Source organism: Rattus rattus, chromosome 8, assembly GCF_011064425.1.
Source record: "Rattus rattus isolate New Zealand chromosome 8, Rrattus_CSIRO_v1, whole genome shotgun sequence".
Classification (NCBI taxonomy): domain Eukaryota; kingdom Metazoa; phylum Chordata; class Mammalia; order Rodentia; family Muridae; genus Rattus; species Rattus rattus.
In genome coordinates this window covers 30614764-30638779 of record NC_046161.1, presented here as the reverse complement: position 1 = coordinate 30638779, position 24016 = coordinate 30614764, and the positions used below count along the sequence as shown (strand labels likewise).

The following is a 24016-nucleotide window of genomic DNA, read 5'->3' as shown; positions in this document are numbered from 1 at the left end:
GACGCCCCTACCTTCCAGAGGTGGCTGGGGAAACATTTGGTCAGTTTCTCTTTTCCTCTGCAGTCTCTAAACGAATAGCCTGGAAGAGTCTCCCATTAGGCCTCCTGTGATCACACCACACAGGGATGGGAACTGACATCCAGCCAGGACATTACTGGGGCCTGTACCAGACGCCAAGGGGACCCAACCTGTTGCCACAATGTCTTCCATTCTTTTACCACCTATATGTTAGGACAGTGATTCCCGATGGATAGATCCATTTGATAATCCAACAAATTTGTATTGAGAGCCGACTGTGTGCCGGGCACAGTTCTAATTATTGGTGGTACAGCAGCAGGAAAAAGAACAACAAAAAATCATTACAGGTAGGGGAGCATTAGCCGTGTCGGAGGGTTGCTGCTGGAAAGTGTGGAGAAGGTAAACCAAGTGCTAGAGGCATAGATATCCACGCCCGTGTGTAGACACAACCCTCAGGCCCCGTTTATAGCCAGCGCAGAGGCCAGTGGAAGGTGTGTGCCTCGTTTCCCTCACCGAGTCACGGGGGCAGGACACATGAGAGAACAGTTAGGCCATGAAGGAGAAAGGACTTGGCAATGTGGGTCCCCAGAGATCTGCAAAGACAGCTCATGGGGTTCTTCGTTCGCATGGGGAGGTAACCAATGACTGGAGATCACCGTAAAGCAGAACCAGGATGCTGACCATCTACTGACAGGAGCGCCCCTGAGGTTGTATTAATTACAGCAGGTGAAGAAGAGCGGCTCTTCCTTCTTCCAATGTCCTTATGTAGGCCTCCAGCAGGTGTGGCCCAGATTAAAGCTATATACCACCACACCTGGATTGGAACTTGCTTTGTCCCAGGCTGGCCTTGAACTCAGAGGTCTGTTTGCCTCGGTCTCCTGGGATTAAATGGGTGCACTACCTTGCCTGGGCCTAAGCTTTTCATGCCCACGATGCTTCAAGATCTCCATGTCAAGATCCGGTCAGAAGCCTTTGTCTTCCTGCCTCAAGAGCTGAATCACAGGTGTGCCCTCCATTTCTGGATTATTGTTCATTCCAGAGGTAGTCAAGTTGAGCCACTCTGTCATGGGTTAGTTTTATTAGGGGGTGTCTACAGTTTCTACTAGAGATTAAGAATGGGGTCCCAGAGAGGCGATAGTTTGATGCTAAATCAGTTCCCCAGTAGGTGTCCTGGTTGACCGTGTTATTGTGCTATTGGCCCCCTTTTTACCTCCGTCTTTTGCCCTTCACTTTTTCCCTGTCTCTGTCTCTAAATGGAAGCAGTTACAGTGCATTATCTAGAGGCTTTAGATTAATGCTTGCATAGCCCCATAGCAGTGTCTGGAGTTCAGGCATTTGGTAACATGGGAAAGGCCTGAATAGAGTCTAGTATTTACAGTTCACCTATGCTACTAAGTGTCCTATAGCCTACAAGATGCTGTAGCCGTGAGTTACCTGGCTCCTAAAACCCATAGAACAGAGGTTGAAAGAACCCGATTTCAGTTAGTAATAAAAGACAGAGTATCTTTCACATACCTACGGTGGCATGTGCCCATAATCAGGACTCTGGTGGCAGAGTCAGGAGGATCCGGCATTCTAGGCCAACCTAGCTTACATAGTGAGTTTAAAGTCAGCCACAGCAAAGCAATGGGACTGGCGTTTTTATTTTTAAAATTTTTAATTAATTTTTATTTCATAAAATCATTTTCACTTCCTCCCCAGACTCTTCCCTAATACACACCTCCTTCCCTGCACCAAAGTTTGGTTGTTTGTTTTGTTGTTTTTTAATACCCATCAAGTCCAATTCATACTGTCCATATATTCTTGGGTGTATAACCTTCTGCTGGAGTGTGGTTGACTTACCAGTGACTACAGGAAGAGAAGAAAATGGACACTTCCTCTCCCAGGAACTGTCAGTTGCCAATAGCTCCCTGGCTAAGAATGGGACTTCATGCCCACCTCATCTCTTCAGGCTGGGATTGGGTCTGCCCTGAGCGTGCACAGGCCTTCTACATGCTGTCACAATCTCTCTGAGTTTACTGTGTAGCTGGCCTGCTGCGTCCCAAAGACATCTTGTCATCTACTTTCTTTGGCTTTTATACCCTTTCTACCCATTCTTGTACAATAGTCCCTGAGCCTTGGAAGGAGGCCATGTGATATGGATGTCCCGTTTAGGGCTGAGAACCACGTAGTCTGGCTCTGCACCTTTACTGTCTGCTGCAAGATTCTCTGATGAGGCCAGCTTTAGACAGTCTGGAAATGTAAAATCAGTGATATAATATTTGTCTAGCATATGCAAGGCCCTGGGTTTGAACCCCAGAAAAACACACACACACACACACACACACACACACACACACACACACACACAGAGTCATTACCATTCTATGCTCCATCTGCTCCATAATAACTTTTATAATTGATCTGGAGACACAAAGATACAAAGAAGCCCCTGATCAGATATTATTATTTCATGGGCAAGATACAACTAATCAATCGTTCTATAATGTGAAATTACACTTTGCTATATAACTCAGGCATTCTAAATCTCTAATTTTGGAGGTCAGAGGATACAGAGCAAGACATACAAACCCGGTAACTCTAAGATGTAAGATTCTATGGCAATTTTAGTGCTCAAAGCAATGTGTAAACAATAGTTTGTGAGAACAAAGCATAAGTTTATTTAGAAATATCTGCACCAGTTCATAAGAGTAGGGTGTTAGAGGAATAGGATTGCCTAGCCACTCAGAGTCGAGAGGGAGGAGGGCATTGTCTTAGTAACTATGCCTTTGTAACAGCACATTATGAACAGGGTTATTTATGACAGGCTGAAATTTTCTAGCTCATGGTGCCAGGGACTGCCTCTCCCATGGTAGAAGAGGGAAAGGTAAATGTGTAGGGGTAGTGAGGACTCATTTTTTTAAATAAGGAACTGACTCCAGTAAACAGCTGCTCCCCCTGTAACTCCATATCCTTATCCAGAGGGAAGAGCTCTGTGGACCAAACACATTTTAAAGATCCCACCTCTCAATTTGGACCTTAGAAATCTATAGTCTCGTCTCTGAAATCAGGTGTGAGGAGAGGCCTATTCAAGGCAAATTTATCCAATTAGAGACCTTATGTGTGATTTTCTTGATACTAAGTTTTTTCTTGTCTTAATTTTTTTTTTTTATCTTTTCTATCTGTGCTTAAATATTTTGGAGCTGGTACGATGGTACATGACTTTTAATCCTAGCACTTGGGAGGCAGAGGCGGTGGGTTTTCATGAGTTCGAGGCCTGCTTGGTCTACACAGAGTTCCAGGCTAGCCAAGGGCTACACAGCGAGCCTCTGTCTCAAGTACACACTGATAATACTTTGGGTAAAATAATTGCAGGTTTCTTTTTTCTAATTTGAATTTGTCTATACATTTTCCTCTAGCCACCACCGTAGCTACTATAACTCTGGATATTTCCTGTCGTTTTTAAAACAGAATCCCGATTGTTTGATTTCACTAAATGAAGACTCAAGACCAGATGCTGTGGTGAAAGCCTATTAGCTCAGAGAAGCTGCGAGAGCACCCAGCTGACCTTCCTTCATTCCAGAAGGAAAGGCCCAGTTCTCCTTCTCCACAGTCTTAAACACCCTAATTAAACCGAATGCCCCTTTCTACTTCCTGCTCATTTCTCTATCCCTCCTCCTGACTTCCTCTCACTCTCTGCTGTTCACTTCTTCCACTCCCTGTTAGCCGCTTGCTTGCTCTGCCTCTTGACCTATGGTTGACTTTATTTAATCCTGTTTACAATAAACAGAAAGCTCTTGGATTAAAGGAGTGTGCCAGGGCTGAGCCACACCACAAGTAGGGCCAAGTTTTTCCAGTATACAGTCATGGGGTTCATTGTATAATCAAATATCCTGCAACATTTCCTCCTTTTTTGTCTGAATAAAAATAATAGGCTCTTTCTCTAACATCAATAAACTATGTACTATCTGGTAAGAATTACATTCACAACGTCCAGTCCATTTATACTTATAAACTTCTTTTTAGACCGTTAAACATTTTCTTAAATCCTAAACAATTTAAGCTTAATTGTGAGACTATAACTAACTAGAATTCAACCCCATCCATACATGAGAAGGATAAATATTACCTGAGTAAACAGGAAGTACAGAGCAAGCATTTTCTGAAACCATAGAAATGAGAAAGACGGCTGGCTACACAAACAGTCATGCAAGAGTTCCTCTGCAACGCTGGAGTGTCCATCTCCTCAGCCTACTGGCCCAGAATATCTGACAGATTTTTCTGTGAAGCAGGAATTATGAAGGACTCATCTGTCTTGTAACAGCAGAGTTCAGCAGTCGACTTTCTTTGTGTCCTGCTTGTCCACAGCTTAAATAGCATACTGTTAGCAGTTGAGGCAAGGGCAGTTTTTTGCCCCGTGGCTAGCTTTGCCACCTTTGAAGCGAACTCCATATGGAGGTTCTTCGATGTCTTTGAAGCAGTATGGCGGTGCTGCTAGGAGGTGATATGTCTCATTGTCAAAAAAAAGCCTTAAATTAACAAAACATCTTTAAATGCCATATCCTTCAAAACCTGAGGTTTTTGAAGACCATTTATAGTAATCTGAATAGGCCAATGTTGATTTTTTTTCTGAATATTTACTACCTCCTCAGCCTTGGAAAAACTATTTCTGTAATAAATTAGGCTAGGATCTAACATAACAACCACAAGTTTGATTGTCTGTTAACTTGTATCTCTTAACTATCCCAAACAGTTTGTAATGGCAGCTTTTAAAAGGTCTAGAACTTAGCACTGCATTTTAAAGAATTACGTAGGAATGACAAATTAAAAGGAGTTAGCACATAGTATGCTGTAACAAATATAACCTAAGGTTTCTATAAGTATACAAAATTCTATACCAGTGTAACCAAACACAACCTCAATTCTGCATCATTCGACAGAGATCCATACTAATGTAAGATTTTTAGCTACCCTTTGTTTCTGTTATTCCTGTATCATTCCTGTATTCCCCCCTTTTGTCTAAATAAAAGGAAAAGACTATAACTCTAACACGGTAAGACTATTTACAATAATGAAGCCCTTTCTGCAAGCTTTCCACGATGCCCAGCTTGGCTGTACTTGGCAATCTTAGGATTAAATAATTTTGAGCTCACAGTTTTGTAAAATATTCAAGTCAGTCTCCTACGGATGGAGTAATTTGAGTGACCTGAGCAGTTTGTAGCATGAAGCTGAACTTTGGGTGGTGTTTGTCAGCTCAGTGGGCAGTCTAGCTAAGTAGAACACAGCAGCCAGCCCACGGGTGTCCACTGTTTGCACAGAACCTGGTGGCAGAAGATGCTTGGGGCAGTTTTGCCCAGTGGTAACGTTATCACAGTGTAGGTGGATTTGTTGTGGCAGGGGCCCCATCATCCTTTTTGGAGACCTCAAAGGAATACTGTTAGGAATAATAGAAAACTTAGAATTTTAAGTGCCATATTCACACAGATCTTAGAAAGGTTTGAGGACCACACTCTATTAAGTACATCCAAGGTACACAAACTTTGTTCCTAGTTGCCTGCCTCAGACTCAAACCTGAAAACACATATAGGAAGCCAGATTAAGCTTATTTCTAGAACTATCATTCTGTGTGACTACTAGTATCATAACAGGAAGTTTATATGTAGATATTAATCTTATACATTTTGAGATAACATTTATATCTAAGTTTTAGCAGACCAAGTGAAAACCAGAAATTATGAGATTAGTGGCAATATAATAGTCCTGTTTTGTGTTGTTTTCCTCTGTCCCATACCACGTGGCTCTTCTAATATGAGACAGAGATTTTGGATTTTCCTTTAACAAGCATGTCTGGGTTTAGAGAAGGAGAGAGCCATGCTCCAAATCTAAAGCCAACTTTAGTTTTAATTGGGACCACATAAGAGAGCGTTTGCCTGTTATATCTGTAGGAGATGTCAGAGACAAACTGGAGGTGGGCAATACCATCTGGCCAATTTATTCTTTCTCTTGGGACATATTCTCTTGTCGATCTATCCTCTTTCTTTAGATGTTCAGTGGTCTCTGGATTCCTTAGTTAGATGCTTTTATTCTCCTAGAAAGAGAAAAGGAAAACCTTGCCCCAATCCTAACTGGGAGCTCTGTGATCAAATGAAAGGCATTTTATAGTCTTAATAAGTTAGTTTGGACTGGATGACCAAGCTACCTGACAAACTATTACTTCTTCTTATTCAGGAGATCTCTGTAGTTTGAATCTAATCTTTATCAATTTTGATGCTTTCCACAGCTTTTCTTCTCTTGTAGAAACAAAGGCAAAGCCTTGTCTACAAAATAACACACATCCTGGTTTTCATCCTGAGTTCAACACACCTTTAAAATATACAGGATGATTTAATTCAACAGTTTTTTTTTTCTACCATCCAGTGTCTCTCCACAGCTGTGGTCCCTTTCTCATTAACATTTAAAAATTTAAAGTTAATAAAGCACTATATAATCTATCTCTGGGGGTCTTCACTACCCCTTCCTACTTACTAAGCATATCTTTTAAAGTATGTTTTGATCTTTTTATAACTGCTTGTCCTGTAGGATTGTATGGTATACCTGTAATATGCTTTATGTTGTAATATGCAAAAAATGTTTCATTTTGCTAGAGGCATATGCTGGAATATTATCAGTCTCAATTTGCACAGGCATCTGCATAATAGCCATAACTTCTAATACGTGTATAATTACAGAATCAGCCTTCTCAGAATTTAAAGCTTAAATTCAAATACTTAATATGTGTTGATGGTATTAGTGCACATAGTTTAATTTTTACACTCGGTAAAATGAAAAACATCCATTTGACAAATTTCATTTTGGGGGGATATCTTGCAGATAATAAGAGTTTGGTTATACAAAAATGGGTAGGGAATTTCCTTATAATTTCCTTGGTTTATTGTCAGGGGATAGAAAAATCTTTCCTTAAACCTTTGGTGCTAACATGGTGTTTCTTATGAAATTCTGAGGCTTCTAGCACATTTCCTATTAATAGCTGATCAATTCTGTCATTACTTTGTCCTAGACCGCTTTGTAAACCAATAGATGATGTGATACGTGTTATATACAATGGATGCTTTCTATTTCTGATTACTTGTAGTTGAATGAATAGTGAAGTTAATTCTGAATCATCTGGAATAAGTTTAGCAGTTTCAATATATAAATCAACTCTTTCTGCATCTTGAAAGTCAGTAACTATAATAAGAGATTCAGGCAAATCTTATAAAACCATAAGAATGGCATCTAGCTCTGATTTTTGGACTGAAACACAAGGGCTCTGAGCCCCTTTACTTATTGTTTTCTGACTTATAATCTGCCTTATACGCATCAGTATAGAATGTAGAGACTTCAGAAGTTGGTGTCCCTTTTACTATATGAGGAAGGATCCAATTAGTTCATTTTATAAACTGAAGTCTCTTGCTTTGGGAATATTTGTTATTAATCTCTTCTCCCAAATTGCTCCAAGCTTTTAGCTGATGTTCATTTTCTGCCCAGAATGAGGCAATTTCAGCATTAGTAAAGGGTACCACAATCTCTATTGAGTCTATTCATGCTAATCGATGAAGGCTTATTTTTTTTCCTTTCAGAATCGTTCAGAAACCTTTTCTACATAGGTCTTTAAGTTTTTGTTCTGTTTGTATGCTAAAAAAAATCCACTCTAAGATATTATCTTCTCCCCGCATAAGAATTCCTTTTGGAGTGTTGGGGTTCAGGAATTGCCACACAAACCATAAGAATGCCTGAACTTAGCTTCACCTTTTGTGCAAAATGGAGACCGAACACAAAATGGCTACAGTTATGTTAAAAGGAGCAGGGAGAATGAGTAGAGGGCAGAATAATCAAAATACAATCCAACTTTAGATCCAATCAGTCCACATGTGCATCCTATAATTTCTTTTTTACCAGAGCCAATTTTCTCTCAACCTCAGCTGATAATTTTCTTGGACTATTTAAATTCTTATCACCTTGTAAGGTCCGAAATAAATTACTTAGCTCTTAAGTAGTTAATCAAGTTGTAGGCCATAGCCAGTTAATATCTCCCAGCATTTTTTGAAATTCATTAAGAGTTTGTAATTGATAAGCCCTGATCTGTAATTTCTGTGATAGAATTTTCTGTAAAGCCATCTTATATTCTAGATAGTTGATAGAATCTCCTCTTTGTATTTTTTTCAGTAGCAATTTCTAATCACCAGCAGGGCAAAATTCTTTTTACTTTATCAAACATTTTTGCTAAGGTATATCCATCTGAATCAACCAGTAAGATATCATCCACTTAATGATAAGTTTTACACTGAAGAAACTGTTTACAAGTTATTTCTAGCAGCTGTTGTACAAAATATTGACAAGGAATGGTTAATCAAATTCGATGTGGGGGCCTGTGGGAGGCCCTGTAGGGTGTTTCCTGATGGCAAGGGTTACCTGGCTTATCCCTTGTTGATCTGCATTCATTAGTCCAATGCCAGCCTCTGCCATACTTTCTGTATACTCCATAAGGCTGGGATCTTCTTTTTAAATTATCACTGGAAGAAACATTGTTTCCAGGAATACTTTGCCTACAATCCCTTTTCAAAAGAGTTTGTTTACCACAATAAAAACATCTGACATTTTATTTTTCTTAAGACTTCTAGAAATTACTTTTCCTGTTAGAGTAGCAGCATAATTGTGAGATCCAATATCATCAGTATTTCTTATCTCGCCATCTTTTGGTGCCAATTTTGCGCTTAAAGATCTATTCACCCATTTGCATTATAAATTAGCATTTTTTAAAAGCTAAAAATTCTATTAGTATTTTTCTAACTTATGAATCTGCTACTATTCTGTTTACACCTGAAGTCAATCTTTGCAAAAAAAAAAAAAGAAAGAAAGAAAGAAAAGAAAAATCACTGAAGGCTTCTTTTGGGCCTTGTATAATTTTAGTAAATGACTCAGAGCTCTTTCCTGATTCTTCAACTTTATCCCTAACATTTAAAGCTGCTAAATGATGTAATGCCAAGATGTGATCATCAAATTCAAGCTGTCTTTGTAACTCAGCATATTGACCTTCACCTAGTAACTGATCTTGAGAAATATTAATACCTTTAGCTTGACTTTATTGTTCCATGACCCTAGCTTCCTCTTTCCATCGTGTTTGCCATTGTAACTGAGGACCAGCTTCAAATATTGCTCTTGCCAAATTTTTCCAATCTAGGGGGATAATTCTGTTCTAAGTTGACCATAAATTTAATATCTGCTTCATATAGGATGAATGCACACCAGATGAAACCATTGCTTCCTTAAATCTCCTCAAATCTAATATGTCTATAGGATTCCATGTAATCTCTTCATAACATTGGGGGCACCTATCATCTGATAGGTTTTGAATAGTAATCGGATAAACTAAGGTTGGTTTTCTAACAACCTTGGACAGCCCCTCTTCGGTTTCATCATGCATCATTCTTGTCTAAATTCCTCTGTCTGTGTCTGAATATTTTTCTTATTTTCATTTATGAGTCTCTCTAAAGCTTATCATATTAATCTACTTTTTATGGTTTTTTTTTCTTGTATCTCTAAAGCTTTTTCCTTTGAGCAGTTACAGATAGCCACTATGGATATTAAAAATAAAATATGAAATACCAAGATGATAATAATCATAACTGGTGTTGAGTAAACTTCAGTCAAGTCGTTTAGCCTTTTACTTTCAAGCCATCTAAAGTAGCACTATACAGAGTCCTAGTGTCTCGTTATTATGGTATTTCCCATCTTTAACTCTCTTCTTGAGGACTTCTCAGGTGACTTACCAAATCCGATGTCTTCTCAGCTTGCCCTCAGCTGGAGTGATTTCTCTGTCTGTGGGGTCATGCCATAAGTTGGAATAACAAATGTTGTTTTGTTTTGAAAATAAAATCCCAGTTGTTAGATTTCAACAAATGAAGACCCAGGATCCAGATATTGGGGTGAAAGCCTACTAGGTCAGAGAAGCTGGGAAAGCACCCAACTGACCTTTCTCCTTGGTCAACATCCCAAAAAGGAAAGATCCAGTTCTCCTTCTATACTTCCTGTTCATTTCTGTATCCCTCCTCCTGACTTCCTATCACTCTCCCTGTTAGCTGGTTGCTTGTTCTGCCTCCTGACCTATGCTTACTTTATTTAATCTTGTTTACAATAAACAGAAAGCTCTTGAATTAAAGGTATGTGCTAGGGCTGAGCCATATCACAACTAGAGACAAGTTTTTCCAATATACAGTCTTGGGGTTCACAGTGTAATCAAATATGCTGCAACAATTTCTTCATTATTATAGCAATTGGGTTTTTTTGCTTTTGAATTATTTAGTCACTAGCTAGTTGTAAATTAGAACAGTGGGATAGATAATAGAAGGAATAGGTAGAAAGAGAGTGTACTGAAACTGGTCTGTGTATGTCAAAAACGCTAGAAGGAAAGCAATTGAATGTTACCCTCCAGAATGGTCTTCCTTAACTCCTTGTTCTGTTTCTAGACAATGAGTAGAAGCATTGGACTTCAGGACCTAGACACTATTCCAGTAACACTGGAGTTTTACCCTCAGCTCCCAGGCTGATATTAACTCTCAGACTGATATATTCTGGTTGCCTGAGAGCTCATGGAAGGCTCTGCCTCACCCTGTGGATGGTTTCACCCCACCCCATGATTCCACTAGGCCTCGACTCTGTTGTGTTCTGACTCAGCAGTTGTGCTGGGCCTTGATTTCCTGAAAGTCTTCTGTGCTGGCTCTGCCTATGCCCTGGCCCCAGGCTGCCATCATAGCCTTTGAAATCTAGGCAGAGGAAGTCATGCCCCACTGCTCTCACATCCTGAATCTACAGAGCTGGCACTGTGTGACCACTGCCACAGCTTGTCTTGCGGTGGTTTTAGAAGGATAGGTCAAGCTACTCCAGAGAGGAGTGGTTGGGGTAGCAGGAAGCTGTGAAGAATGTGGGGAGTGAAGGCTTATCGTAACCCTTGGCAGCAAGCGCCAAGATTTGGCTGCTCTTCTGATTATTTTTCTCTCTTAAGCTTGACACATTCTGGGTGTGAAAGGGAGGGACGTCAGTAGAAGTATCCAAGGGGCCTTTGGGGTCATTCTCCCATTGTCCTGTGTGAATAGACTCAGACCTCACTCTGTCTATACTAATCTTATCAAATGATTACTTAGCCACACCTGCATTTTTCTTTCATGAAAATGCTTTTTTCTACAGAGTTCAGGCTAAGAATCCTTCAGATCCCTAAGTTCTGTTTTATTTCGTTTATAGATTCCCCTTAACAATCACGTCTTTCTACTCACAGTCTAGTGTAGACAGTTAAGCCACACAGCATCCTGAATGCTTTGTGACTAAGCTTCTTCCACCAAATATCCTTTCTTCCTACTGTCATCTGTGAAGTTTTAGGACACAGACAATTCAGCCATGTTGTTGGCCATGTTATTGCTAGGCTGGTCTTTACTCTAGTTTCTAACAGCAAGCAAGTCCAGACTTTCCCTACAGTTCTAACGTAAGCCCTAACCTGAATCTCTGTTCCTCTTAACTTTTCCTAGCCTGCATATGCAGATTCTTCCAGCTTCTCCTCTCTAGCCAGTTCCAAAGGTTATTTGTTACAGTCCTAGTCCCACGTATCAAGACTAGATCACTCTTAGTCTGCTTTGTGCTGCTTTAACCAAGTTCTGTAGCCTGGATACTGTATAATGAACAGAAGTACATTTAGATCATGGTTCTGGAGGATGTGCAATCCAAGATAAGGCCTTCTATCTGTTTCATCTTCGGACAGGTGGAGGCAGAAGGAGGGGCAGAGAGTAGAAGTAGGGGAAAGGGCGAGAGGATGAATTTGTCATTTTATAATGGCTCCATTTTCATCTTACAGAATCCATTCCTGTGGTAAAACCACTAATCTACTCATGAGGGTAGAGCTCTCTGCCCAAAGTACTGAGAAATGAACGCCAGGCAGGTTTTCTACTACTGAGCCCTATACATCTCTTATAGGTCATATCTCCCAATACCAACATGTTCAGGATCAGTGCATGAACATTAGGGCTCACATTTCAACCATGCGAGGTATCCTAGTGCAGAAAAACCTGGGCATAGTAGGGGGATGTGTAAGTGCATGCTGTGGGAAGGAACGGGGCTCTGTTAGTGCTTGGGGAACTGCTACCCAATGTATCTTAGTTTCTTTTCAGTCGACATGTCAAAGTACCTTGCAAGCAATTTAAGGAAGGAAGGGTTTGTTTTGGCTCATGATTTGAGGGTACAGTCCATCATGGTGGGAAAGCATGGCAGCCAGGGTGAGAGGTGGCTGGTCACACCGCATTCAAATCGGGGAAGCAAAGAGCCCTCTGCTGGTGACCAGCTCACTTACTCCCTTCTAGTCAGTCCTGGCCACAGACAGACAGAGGAACTGTAATGCCTCTGGAGTGGTCCATCTTCCCACCCCAATTAAACCTGATCTGAAAGATCACTCAGACGTTCCCTAGGTGATTCTAGAGCCTAACAGGTTGACAGTAACGATGAATCTGATATATCTGCAGGACATGAGGCCTGAATTTGTAGGTTCCTGGCTGTGCAATGCCAACATCAGTGGTCATAAGAGTGACTTTTGAGATAGGCGGTTTCTGGGATTCAGTGTTCTAAGCCAGAACGAGGCTTGCTGTTTCATTTCTCAGGGAGGGGTAGAGATGGGCGATGGTATGGGAGTGGGATGCAGAGGATTAGCTCTGAGGAAAGCCTGAGAGAAGGATGATGCAGCCCCAGACAGTTACTTTAAGGGAAGTGTGTTTACTGATCGGAGACAGAACTAGGAAGAGCAAAGAGGTGGCTTTGGATGCACCAGGTGCTGGGAAAATGATAGGGATTTTCCGTCTAGGTGGTAGGATTTGGAGAGAAAAGTGATGGGTGAGCCTGAAGGTGTTAGAACAGCGGGTTGCTCTACTTTTTTCCCCACAGAACTGAGAACCAGCGGGTTTATGGTTCCATAGTAGAGCACTTGCCTGGCATGCCAACGGCTTGAGTTCAATCCAAACAAAAAAATCCAGAGGGACAGAAAATCAAAGACTAAAGGGCATAGAGCCATTCAGCAAACCTTGGGCTGCCTGTTCCCTGCTCAGTCCTTGGGGGATATTTATCGACTTGAACTCCTTTCGGATAGCAGGCACTGGCTGGGTACCAGTTCCTACAGGGCCCAGTTTCTTCTTCCCATGTCCCCTGGCTAGGTTAATCAGCTCATTTTAAGCCAGGGACACCTTGTTCATGGCAGAATACCAAGGGCAAAGACAGCTATCTTGCCGTGGGCTAGCTTTGCATCATAGCTGACTTATGAGTGAGTGGTTCTTCTTGGCAACTGGCTCAGAGGGGAGGCTGCTGAGCCTTGGACCTGGATAGATCAACTGCAGGCTTCCCCTCAGCAGATTGTCCTTGTAGCAACCAGTCCAAGAAGCCCTGTGCCCCTGGAATACTCAGAGACAGAAAGCAATCCCCTGGGCTAGCCCAACAAGGAGAGGAAGTAGCATGGTTAAGTTTGTGACTGGACACCTTGAAGCAAACCTTAAGACTAGCCAGGCTACTTAGAACTGTCCTGGTTCTGATCTGGAAAAAAAATGTGCCAATGTAGACCTGCATTGGGAAAGAAGCCAAAGAAGGAATAGCTATCTCGTTGCTTGGGTTCATTCCAGGATGCTTAGCCATGACTACCAAGGTCTCTTTCCTAAATGTCAGGACCAGACTGTGGCTGCGTAGTTGTTGGTCATTCAATCTGTAACCTGTTCTATGTAGTATTTTCCATTTTGACTTCATGCTAGAATCATAGAGGAGGTGGGTTTTGGTGTGTGTGTGTGTGTGTGTGTCTGTTTCCCTTTTCACTGCTGATGCTTAACTTCTCTAACTAGACCTAGACATCTGGATACTTTAAAGTCCTCAGGTCCGTGTATTGTATGGCCAACTTAAATGGAGAGCCTTCTCCCTCCTCCTCACCCCCTGCTTAGGGAAGATCTAGAGGAAGGAGAGCAGGAGAAGAGCCCGTTAATAAACAATTCTGGCACAGAGTTTTATAACTCCAAGTGTGGTCCTAGCACGGCCCAAGGGAGCTGATAAGATCATAGATTCTCAGGCAGGCCTAACTGATACCCACTGGAATCAAAATGTGCTCTTCCAAGGTTAAGTAGGCAGCTTTGAAGGTTAGCTATCTAATCTGATGGTTTCCCACTATTGACGTACATTAGAATCACACTCCATGTATACAAATTCTGGGGCTGGGCTAAAGTAATGAGCCGGGGATTTCCTCCTGTGGACCAGAACATTTATTTATTTTGGATATTGGTGTGTGTGTGTGTGTGTGTGTGTGTGTGTGTGTGTGTGTGTGTGTGTGTGTGTGTGTGTGTGTACTTGTTTGTATATGGAGCTCAGAGGACAACTTGAGGGAACAGGTTATCAAGCGTTGCCACAAGCACTCTTACCTGCCGAGACATCTTCTTGCCTCTCCAACAGGCCATTCCCTGGTTCAGCTGTCATTCAGAACCTCTTCCATGAACGCTACTTCTCAAGCTTAGTTGTAGGATCAAGTTTAAATCTACATTCTGATTTTGTAGATATGCAGGAGGCCTAGGATTCCGCTTTGCTAATAAAGACTCCCTGGAGTGCCCATGTTTCTGAAGTGACTAGTGCATTTGAGCACCAGTGATCTATCTGCTGACCTGCTTCCTGTATGGACAGCTGAAGAAAATGAGAGTGAGAGAAGGGCGTATGACATTCCACGGTCACCTAACATGCCACTCATTTTAAAGCATTTATGTTTTAGAGGGGAGCAGAGTTGGAGTTTATTAAAGACATTTTAATATATTTTGAGCATGAAGACTAAGAGAGAAGTGCTTAGAAAGAAAGGTATGACCCAGAGCATTGATGTGAGTTTCTCAAAGAAGATGCATATACTCAGTGCTTTTATTTTTCTTGTCTCAAGTTTATTTGTAAAAACAGCATAGGACCCTGGTCATCTGCAAATAGTGTATAGGTAGGTGTGTCACAGCCGTCCGTCTGTCTTCACATTGGCAGGAGCCTTTTCTATGGGGCCTTCACAAGGGCCTGGGCACCCTTGGGAGCCTGGGCTGGAGCTGAAGCCTGGGCCTTAGCTGGAGCTTTGGCCTCTGCCTTGGTTTGAACCTTGGGCTTTGGTTGGCAGAGCATATGATCCTTGGCCATGTGGCTTCAAATCCACTTCCCAAGCTCAGGGTGAGCGCTGAAAGCCAGACGGCTGGGTTTGCGGCTGGAGCCCTTTGGCATCTTGGGCTTGACGGCCTGAGGCTTCCCGAGGGCCATGGTGGCCTCTGCGCGTGCACTCACGGCCTTGGCATTGTTGGCCTGCATCTTCTTCAGGCCTTTCTTGTGCTTCTTGGCAAAGCGCATGTTCCTCAGGAACTTGGGGTCGACCCCCTTAAGAGATTCGAATCTTTGTGACCAGGGTTTCTTGATGCCATTTCTGTGCCATTTGAGGGACTGGTTGTGTGTGGTGTGGTTCTTGGACTTGGCCATGTCTGCACGGTAAGCCGAGGCTCCTGCAGTGCCTGGGACCTGAAGAGCACTCGGTGCTTTTAATTAAATAAGTAACTAATGAATTTTAAAGACAAGGTCTCACGGCGTAGCCCATGGGAGACAGCCATGCAGGAGAAGGGGCCCATGTGATGGCGAGTGATTTGGTGGTTGCAGTGGGTAGCAAGTGAAGGTATGTTCACTTTTAGGAGAGCAGTCAAGCATTATTAAGGGTGATTTTAACTGGAAATTTAGGATTACAAATCTCACTTTTGGCTGAATGAGTGTGGTGGCAGCTGCCAATTTTCTCAGCATGCAGAAGGAGGAGGAACTCAAGTTTGAGCTACATAGGGAGTTGTAGGTTAGCCTGGACTGTAGAATCAATCTCTGTCTCTTTCTGACAAACACATACACACAAGCACGTGCACGCGCGCGCGCGCGCGCGCACACACACACACACACACACACACACACACACACACACACATACATACACACACGTAAGCATGCACACACACAGAAGGAGAGAAGGGGAGAGATAAAACAAAAACTAGCCTTTTTTCTTTTCTTTTTTTTTTATGGGGAGGGCTACTCAGTTCTCAGTCCTCTCCAGGGATTTGTGGGTAGCTGCTGGTAACCCTACTGAGGAATGAGGAACTGTTTGATTCCCTTACACAGAGTTGTTTTTGTTGTTGTTTTGGAGTGTGTGTTTTTTAAATTTGTTTTGTTTCGCTCTTGGTCACAGTTCTTGAACTCATAGTGGCATCTGGGAAATGCCCTCACTTGCACAGGCTTGACTCCATAGTAGGTCTGCATTCAAAATCATAGATTTATGATTGTGATAGACAACACTTCCTCCAGAGTTGGTCCTGCCTCCAAGAAATAAACTAGGATGCCCATTCGTCCTTAGGAGAACACAAACTAGTGCCTCCTTTTATGGTCTATTGTGAGTGACCTGCACTGTATGTGACAGTGCAGGTTCAGGACCCACCTAAACTGATGAAGGCCTGTGTCTGTGGAATGTGCGTACTCAGTGCCTGGGTCTGTGATTTTTTTCTTTCCTGTTCCTGATCATTTGAGAAACAGAACAGGATGGAGGGGACAAGAAGCTGGCACTTGGCATCTGTATATCTCCCTATGCTGTGAAGCCACATAGATCTCCTAGCAGCAGGGTCCTAGAGGAGTTGGTCCATAGAGCAATTTATTGCTTCCTGACCTCTCCAAGTTACCTTGTGTCCTCTGCCCACTGTTGTGCAAAGTATCCCTTGATTCCTTGCCAAGCCATAGCATCAAGGCTCCCTGGCCCCATGCCCTATTGCAGCAGCCTTCCCCTGATTTGACCATACATCTTAGAAACAGACCCGAGGACTGTTGGTGTCTGGAAGGACTGGGAAGCAGGCTTCTTGAGGGGCTTCATAGTATGAATCAAGCTCTGGCTTTGTTAACTTTTGTGTCAGAAATGGTGGGACACACCCACTTGCCCCTAGACTGATTCTTTCTGAGTCTGAGTGCCGGAAAATTACATTAGAGACTGGTGTCAGTAAGTCAGGCGTGGGAAGTGAAACAAGATTGGAGCCTCAGTTCCCCTTCCTGTAGCAGGGCTCCACCTAGATTCCCTCATTCTGCCCTCTGAGAACTTAGGAGGAAGATCACCTGGGGCTGGTTGCCTCACGGAGTAGCTTTGTGCTTCCTAGAGGAGGAAGAGGGCAGGCAGAGGGTGTATCTAGCTAGGTGTGCAGGCAGGGCCTAGACTGACACCTGGGACTCCTGCCTTCTAGGTGGCCCGAGGCAGCCGGGATGACACTTCTCCCCAGGAACCCTTCTATCTGCTGAGAAACATGACCAGCAAATCTCGTGAGTGTTGTCCAGGGGGGCCCCCCATGCTGGAGGAGGATCCATCAGTCATCCTCAGCAGCAACCTGGGACCTCCACAGGGGTGGTAGAGGGTCACACTTGGAGCCAAGGACAGCAGAAATACTTGGGTTCTAGCCCCTAGCTAGGTACAGGACAGGGCTAGGGACTGGGTCTGGTGTGCTGGGGGTGGAGGGGCCCAGGATTGGCAGAAGGGAAGGCAGCCTGGGACTGTCCCTGCTTGTCTTTGCCGTCAGCTCCTTTGTGTGTGTTTTTTGCAGACTGGAAGCTCCTGGCCTTGGCTCTGGTCCTTGTTGTTGTCATGGTGTGGTATTCCATCTCCCGAGAAGACAGGTACATTGAATTGTGAGTATGCTTTCTGTGTTCTTCTGTTGCTTCTTGACAGAGATGGACTGATAGAAAAGCAGGGTACCTACCTAGCCAGGCAGGAAGCTTTTGAGACCCTTGGCCTGGCATCTCCTTTTTAGCTAGCTGCTAGCTCAGAGAGTCTCTCCATTAGGGTTTGGAGGATGGAGGATGGGTAGGGTGGGGATCCAGGTGGCTTCTGTGATCTCCCACAGAGGAAATATTAGGACAGAAAGATCTGGACCCTCAATGATTTGTGTTCAAAGTGGAACTTGGGTCGAGGAGGTACTAAGTCTCTAAGTCCTTTCCCAGAACTGTGGGACCTCTGTATCATCACCTGGGAGGTGGATCCTGCCTGGAATGCTCGCATCAGGACCTGAGTCTGATTGGGCCTTCTGATTCTTCTTTCTCTCTCCAGCTTTTATTTTCCCGTCTCCGAGAAGAAAGAGCCATGCTTCCAGGGTGAGGCAGAGAGGCAGGCCTCTAAAATTTTCGGCAAGTAAGTACCCGATGATGGGACAGGGCACGGGGTGCTCAGGACTGAGGGGTGTTGCCTCATCACTAACGGGCTGGAGGGTAGACAAAGGTGAAAGAAGGACAAAGACCAGGTAATATAGTCAGCCTGACCCTGTTCAGTCAGATTAATCTCTTTCTCACCTCTGCCCTGTGTAGCCATTCTAGGGAACAGCCCATCTTTCTGCAGCTTAAGGATTATTTCTGGGTAAAGACACCATCCGCCTATGAGTTGCCCTTTGGGACTAAAGGAAGTGGTAAGTTATTTCTCAGTTCAATGGAAAAGCAGCGTAGGGCCTCTGAACTGCTGCTCTATAGGACGAAAGGACGTGGTAAATGTATGCTTAATGGGTTGTTCTACCCAAGCAAGTGTGAAGTTCATGCTCTGACCTTGTGGGCCACATTCTTGGATGTTGCTATCCACCAGCATCACGCCTGAGTTCTTCGGCCCAGGCCTGGGTACCTATCTGTGTCAAAGAGAGACAATCTCAGGAGCAGAATGGGAGCAGCTTTTGAACGCCGATGCCCATCGTCTTCACTGACTCTGTTCCTTCTGTCCGTTCTTTTTGTAGAAGATCTTCTTCTCCGGGTGTTGGCCATCACCAGCTACTCTATACCCGAGAGCATACAGAGGTAAGGAGGTACTCTTCTTGCTCTCGTCTGGCACCTTCCCCCCTCCCTGCTCCGGTCTGAAATCATCTTGGTCGAGTGCCTTGTTCAGCCAGCCTTCAGTCATTGGTTCACGGTGGCCAGTTTGACCTGCCCCAGCCCTCCCATCTCCGGGAGCTATAGGTACTCTAAAATCACCACAACTTAGCCTGAGCATCTAGATGCCAGAGTACGCAGCTTCTGCTGAAGGTATTGCCATGGCAACAGACAGACCTGGGCAACAGGCAAGGGAGCTGTATCCTGGGGTTTCTCCTCCCTCTTCTTCCTGTTCTTTCATTTGTTTGTTTGTTTGTTTGTTTGTTTTGTGCCTCTTGAGACGGGATTTCTTCCTGTAGCCCAGGCTGGATTTGGCACTTCTTCAGTGCTGAGCTTGCATGCACCATGCACAGTTCTTGTGGCAGCCCTCTCGTTATCTCTTTGCCATGCTTGGCTTGCTTGTATTTCATTCTGAGGTACAGGACTTGAAGGCCAGTAGAACCGTTAGTGGGGCCATTTAGCGTGCCTTATCCACGCAGATCAGGAACTGAGGAGAACCTAGGAGTAATCTGAGATGGCTCCCCGCAGGCAGATCCGAATCGGTGAGAGTTCAACAGAACTGGGGCTACTTCCGGGTTTGAACACTCCTCTTCCCTTGGCAGCCTCGAGTGTCGTCGGTGTGTTGTGGTGGGGAATGGGCACCGGTTAAAGAACAGCTCACTGGGAGGTGTTATCAACAAGTACGATGTGGTCATCAGGTGTGTGGTCATCCCTTCCCACTTCTGTTTTGGTCCGGGATGTCCCACACGGGTCTGCCAAAAAGCCTGCTATCTCTAGTAATGAGTATTCTTTTCCCGACCCAGATTAAACAATGCTCCTGTAGCTGGTTATGAGGGAGACGTGGGCTCCAAGACCACCATACGTCTCTTCTATCCTGAGTCGGCCCACTTCGACCCTAAGGTAGAAAACAACCCAGACACGCTCTTGGTCCTGGTAGCTTTCAAGGCGATGGACTTCCACTGGATTGAGACCATCTTGAGCGATAAGAAGCGGGTAAATTGGGTCAGGTGGGACAAAGAGATTTGGTGATGGGGACGCTATCCTAGTCAGGGCTTATATGTCCCTTAGACTGCCTTGTGTTGCTCCTAAGGGGTTGGTGAAAAGGACATGGTTGACCAGGCTTTCCACAGCTAGAGCCTTAGGCTCCCCACCAAGGGCATTGTTTTGTAGGGCTGCTCATAAAATGCCCAGCTCAAGAGCCTGCAGGAGCTGGGGTGGCAGCCAGAGGCCCTCTGGGCTGGAGGGTTGCCTGGAATAGGAGCACTGTCAGAATGTATAAGAAACCTGGGAACAGCGAAGCTGCCCCACTGTTACCTTGGAACAGGCAGTGTTTTTGTGCTTTTCCTCATGGTCCCACAAAGAGGCTACTCTTTTCGCTGGATCGTCTGGTTAAAGGCTGAACTAATGCCTGATCTGGCAGGGTTTTTTTTTTTTTTTCTTTGCCCAGTGTGGAGACGGCCTAAGGCTCAAGTCCCTTCTTGCCAGCATCTTTCTGAGGGAGGTAGTAGTCAGACCCGACACCCTTCATGTTTTACCTGTCACCTTTCCTTCCTGCTAAGGGCCCCCTCCCCCGCCTCTCCTTTGGTCTCTCGGTCTGGGACAAGTCTTCCCTCCCTTGACTGGGATCCGTCCTCTATCTGAAGACCACTAATTGGAGTAGAGTTGAGAAACAGATCTCCACCTCCTCTCATGTCCCCTTCTCACCCCACTCCCACAGGTGCGAAAAGGTTTCTGGAAACAGCCTCCCCTCATCTGGGATGTCAACCCCAAACAGATCCGGATTCTAAACCCCTTCTTTATGGAGATTGCCGCGGACAAGCTCCTGAGCCTGCCCATACAACAGCCTCGAAAGATCAAGCAGGTGCTGACAGGCTGGTGACAACAAGACCAAGCCAGGGGAGGTCGGGGTCGCTGGTGGAAATCGAGGGAGGAGGAGCTCGTGGGAGGGGAGAGTGATAGTGGGTGCAGCTCGCACTTGACCTTTGAAGAGAGGTTCTGTAGCATGCTGCCTTGATGGACAGTGTGGTCATCCTAAAAGGTGGAGTGGGTCAAAGGTCTAGCTTGGACTTAGGCACTGGACTTTAAGATGCTTTTGTCAGGTTCTGGTCAGGATCTGTAAACTGGGAGCTGCCGGCACACTCACTGGCCCTCACCTGTGGGAACAGCTTGAGTCAATGCAGTTACTGTTAGACTTTTAGCCTGCGGTATTGGGACAGAATGATCTGGTGGAGTGAGCAGAGACTGAGCTTCGACAGCCTGTCTTGCATGTCTGTAGCATGGTGAACCAGTTTCGGGAGCCGTAGTGGTTTTGTGAGTTAACAGCTTTGATTTTAGCACCCTCCCGCTAGTCTTCAGCTGGTAGGGTTTACCACACATTATAGCTTTGCAAATGCTATCTCCATGTGTCTTAGGGGCATATGAGACTGCAGAAGGAGGTCACCAGCAGGCATTGGCAGGACTCTTGGCTATGCCACTTTGTACGGTTATCAGGCAGGTCTATGGCTTAGGAAATTTCAATTGCTTATCTGAATGGTGGGGGTAATATTCGCACTGACCTCTTAAGGCTATGGTAGGACTTAAGAAGACAATGATATAAAATGTCAATCATAGAGGTTGGAACCCAGCAGCTGCTCCTTCCGGTATTTGCCCCCTTTGCTGTTTGCTAGTTTTCTTGAGACAGGCTGGTCTCGAACTCATGGTGATCCTCCCAAGTTCTGGGTTTACAAGAATGAGCCACTATATCCAGCCAATACTAGCCAAACCTTACATCAGCATGTTTATTCTTGACCACATCATTCAACATCATGCTCTGCATGCTTGCCCAGTGGTGAGCCCTGCAGCAGAATAAGCTGCCAGTCCCACCGTGGAGTGACAGTATCTCACACTAGAGTGGTTAAAGTGTGGGAGAAGCACAGAGGGGGACGCACTTCTGACGAGTCATCTGGGGAAACTCTGCAGCTAAGTGTTACTGTCGTCGGTCCCTGTGGGGATCATGGTGTGTATGAGGCGTGAAGTGGGAAGAAGCAGTCCATTTGGTGTGGACATGTTGGCCTGCCAATACCAAGTTGTTCCAGTTCAGATGGCGTTGAGGGCAGGCAGCAAGGGGGATTTCTTTTAAGACAGGGTCTCACTGTGTAGACCAGGCTGGAACTGTGGGGTCTTGTCTCTGCTCTTGATTGCTGGGGTTACAGGGGTGCACCATCATGCATGGATAAGGGTGTGATAGAGGGAAGTAGGAGAAGGTGAGGCTCTGAATCCAGCTCCTGGCAGTGGGAAGGAAAAAGAAAGGTCGGTATCTGGCCTTGACGTTGTACGAGTTTTCCATTGCTGCCCAATTACAGTCAGCGTAGTGGTCTCAAATACATCTTAGCTTTGGCTCATAGCCCTGTAGGTTTCTGTAGTGTCACTGGTTGAGTATAAGAATGGACATGTTTGGGTTTCCATGGTTGTAGGACTAGGGTTCCGCTCTTCCTGCAGACTGTGGACTGGGTGAAGGGGTGCCCTCAGCTCTCGCAGGCTGCTTGCATTCCGTGCCCTATAGCTCCCTCCAGCTCCAAGCCACTGACAGCTCAAATCTGGCTGACTTCATCTCTGAGCTCAGCATCCAGATTTAGATGGTCAGGTAATTAGGTCAGCAGTTTCCCCTCGTAAAAACCATGTGAAATAATGAACTATTATTTAAGCATGCTATTTGCATATTTCCCCGCATCTGTGAGAGAAGGCAATTATAAAAGAGAAGTGGAGGTTCTGTTCCAGTTGGGGTTACTATTGCTGTGATGAAACACCATGACCAAAAGCAAGTTGGGGGAGAAGTGGGTTTATTTTGCTTACACTTCATATCACAGTTTATTACTGAAGGAAGTCAGGGCAGGAAGCTGGCGGCAGGAGCTGGAGGAGTGCTGCGTACGGGCTTCGTCCTTATGGTTTGCTCAGCTTGCTTTTGTACAGAACCCGGCACCAGCAGCCCAGGAATGGCACCACCTACAGTGGGCTGGGCCCTCTTCCTTCAATCAGTGATTAAGAAACTGCCCTACAAGCTTGCCTGTAGTAGCGTCTTATGGGGCAGTTTCTCAATTGATGTTCCTTCCTCTAAGTTGACTCTAGCTTGTGTCGGGTTGATGTAAAACACTGACCATCGTGAGTTCCTGTACAATTCCGTGTCCTGTGCTTGAAGGTAGGATTGGGAGGTTTACGAGTAGTTCTAGGTTTCGTTGGTTTCCTGCTTGGATGACTAAGGAGTTGTGCTCTACTTATTAAAAACAGAGAATGCCAGGAGGAGGGAGGAGGGGAGGAGGAGGGGGAGGGGGAGGGGAGGGGAGAGGAGGGAGTGTGATGAGGACTGTAAGGAGCAGAGCTGGTGAGGAGTTGTTGGCCATGTGATTCTCCAGGACTCCAGACTGGGTGCAAGAGCACAGAGTGGATGACATGGCAGGGGTGGAGGTGCAGTAGGAGACGCCTGAAACCCCAGTACTTGAGAGGCAGAGGTAGGGTTTCAGTGTCAGCCTCAGCTAAATAGTAAGTTCAAAGCCAGCTAGAGCTGCTTGAGATCGTATCTTAAGGACAAAAGGCAGCAGCTGTGAAAAAGGAGGCCTACCAAGAAACAGTGTAGAGAAAGAGACAATCGAAAGGGATGCTGGGAGAAAAACCAGCCTTTAAGAGGCCTTATGGCCTCTAAGAAGTGACTCTGTCAGCGTGAGTGGGCCGGTGAGATGTTCTATAAAGCTGACTGTTGGGGTGAAGCAGGGCAAGCTTCCTGAAGTTTGAATAGCAAGTTGACCATGGCCATGGATAAATTGGGGTGGAAGGAATGAGAAGCAGCCCATAAGGTGGACAGGCAAGGTATCGTTGAGCCTGGTTTACAGAAGGGGTGTGTCACCCCATGGTAGATCACATAGCCCTGGGTGTTGAACCACCACATCTGAGGAGGAGGAGCCTGCTTCCCTTCTTTGAACAAGTTATTTATATTTGCAACGTATATAGTTGTCTCATTTATAAAATGAGGTTACTAACAGTATCTGTCACATGTGTTTGGAGGGAACTGAATGGGATGCTGTGG

The 24016-nt window shown here is 44.7% G+C and overlaps 1 protein-coding gene and 1 pseudogene across 3 annotated transcripts in view; one reads left to right on the top strand and one right to left on the bottom strand.

Annotated features, from left to right (window-relative positions):
- St3gal4 (ST3 beta-galactoside alpha-2,3-sialyltransferase 4) overlaps positions 1-24016 on the top strand; it is a 48732-nt gene that overhangs the window by 22290 nt on the left and 2426 nt on the right. For 2 of the 3 annotated variants that reach the window (XM_032909533.1, XM_032909531.1), the window contains 8 exons: positions 17304-17379; positions 17658-17742; positions 18161-18241; positions 18415-18512; positions 18828-18888; positions 19563-19658; positions 19764-19953; positions 20678-20821. In XM_032909533.1, coding sequence (XP_032765424.1) covers positions 17364-17379; positions 17658-17742; positions 18161-18241; positions 18415-18512; positions 18828-18888; positions 19563-19658; positions 19764-19953; positions 20678-20821 — 771 coding nt within the window. In that variant the 5' untranslated portion in view covers positions 17304-17363. The remainder of the gene's footprint in view (positions 1-17303; positions 17380-17657; positions 17743-18160; positions 18242-18414; positions 18513-18827; positions 18889-19562; positions 19659-19763; positions 19954-20677; positions 20822-24016) is intronic. The other variant, XM_032909532.1, reaches the window with a different exon arrangement.
- LOC116906723 lies at positions 15061-15528 on the bottom strand (annotated as a pseudogene).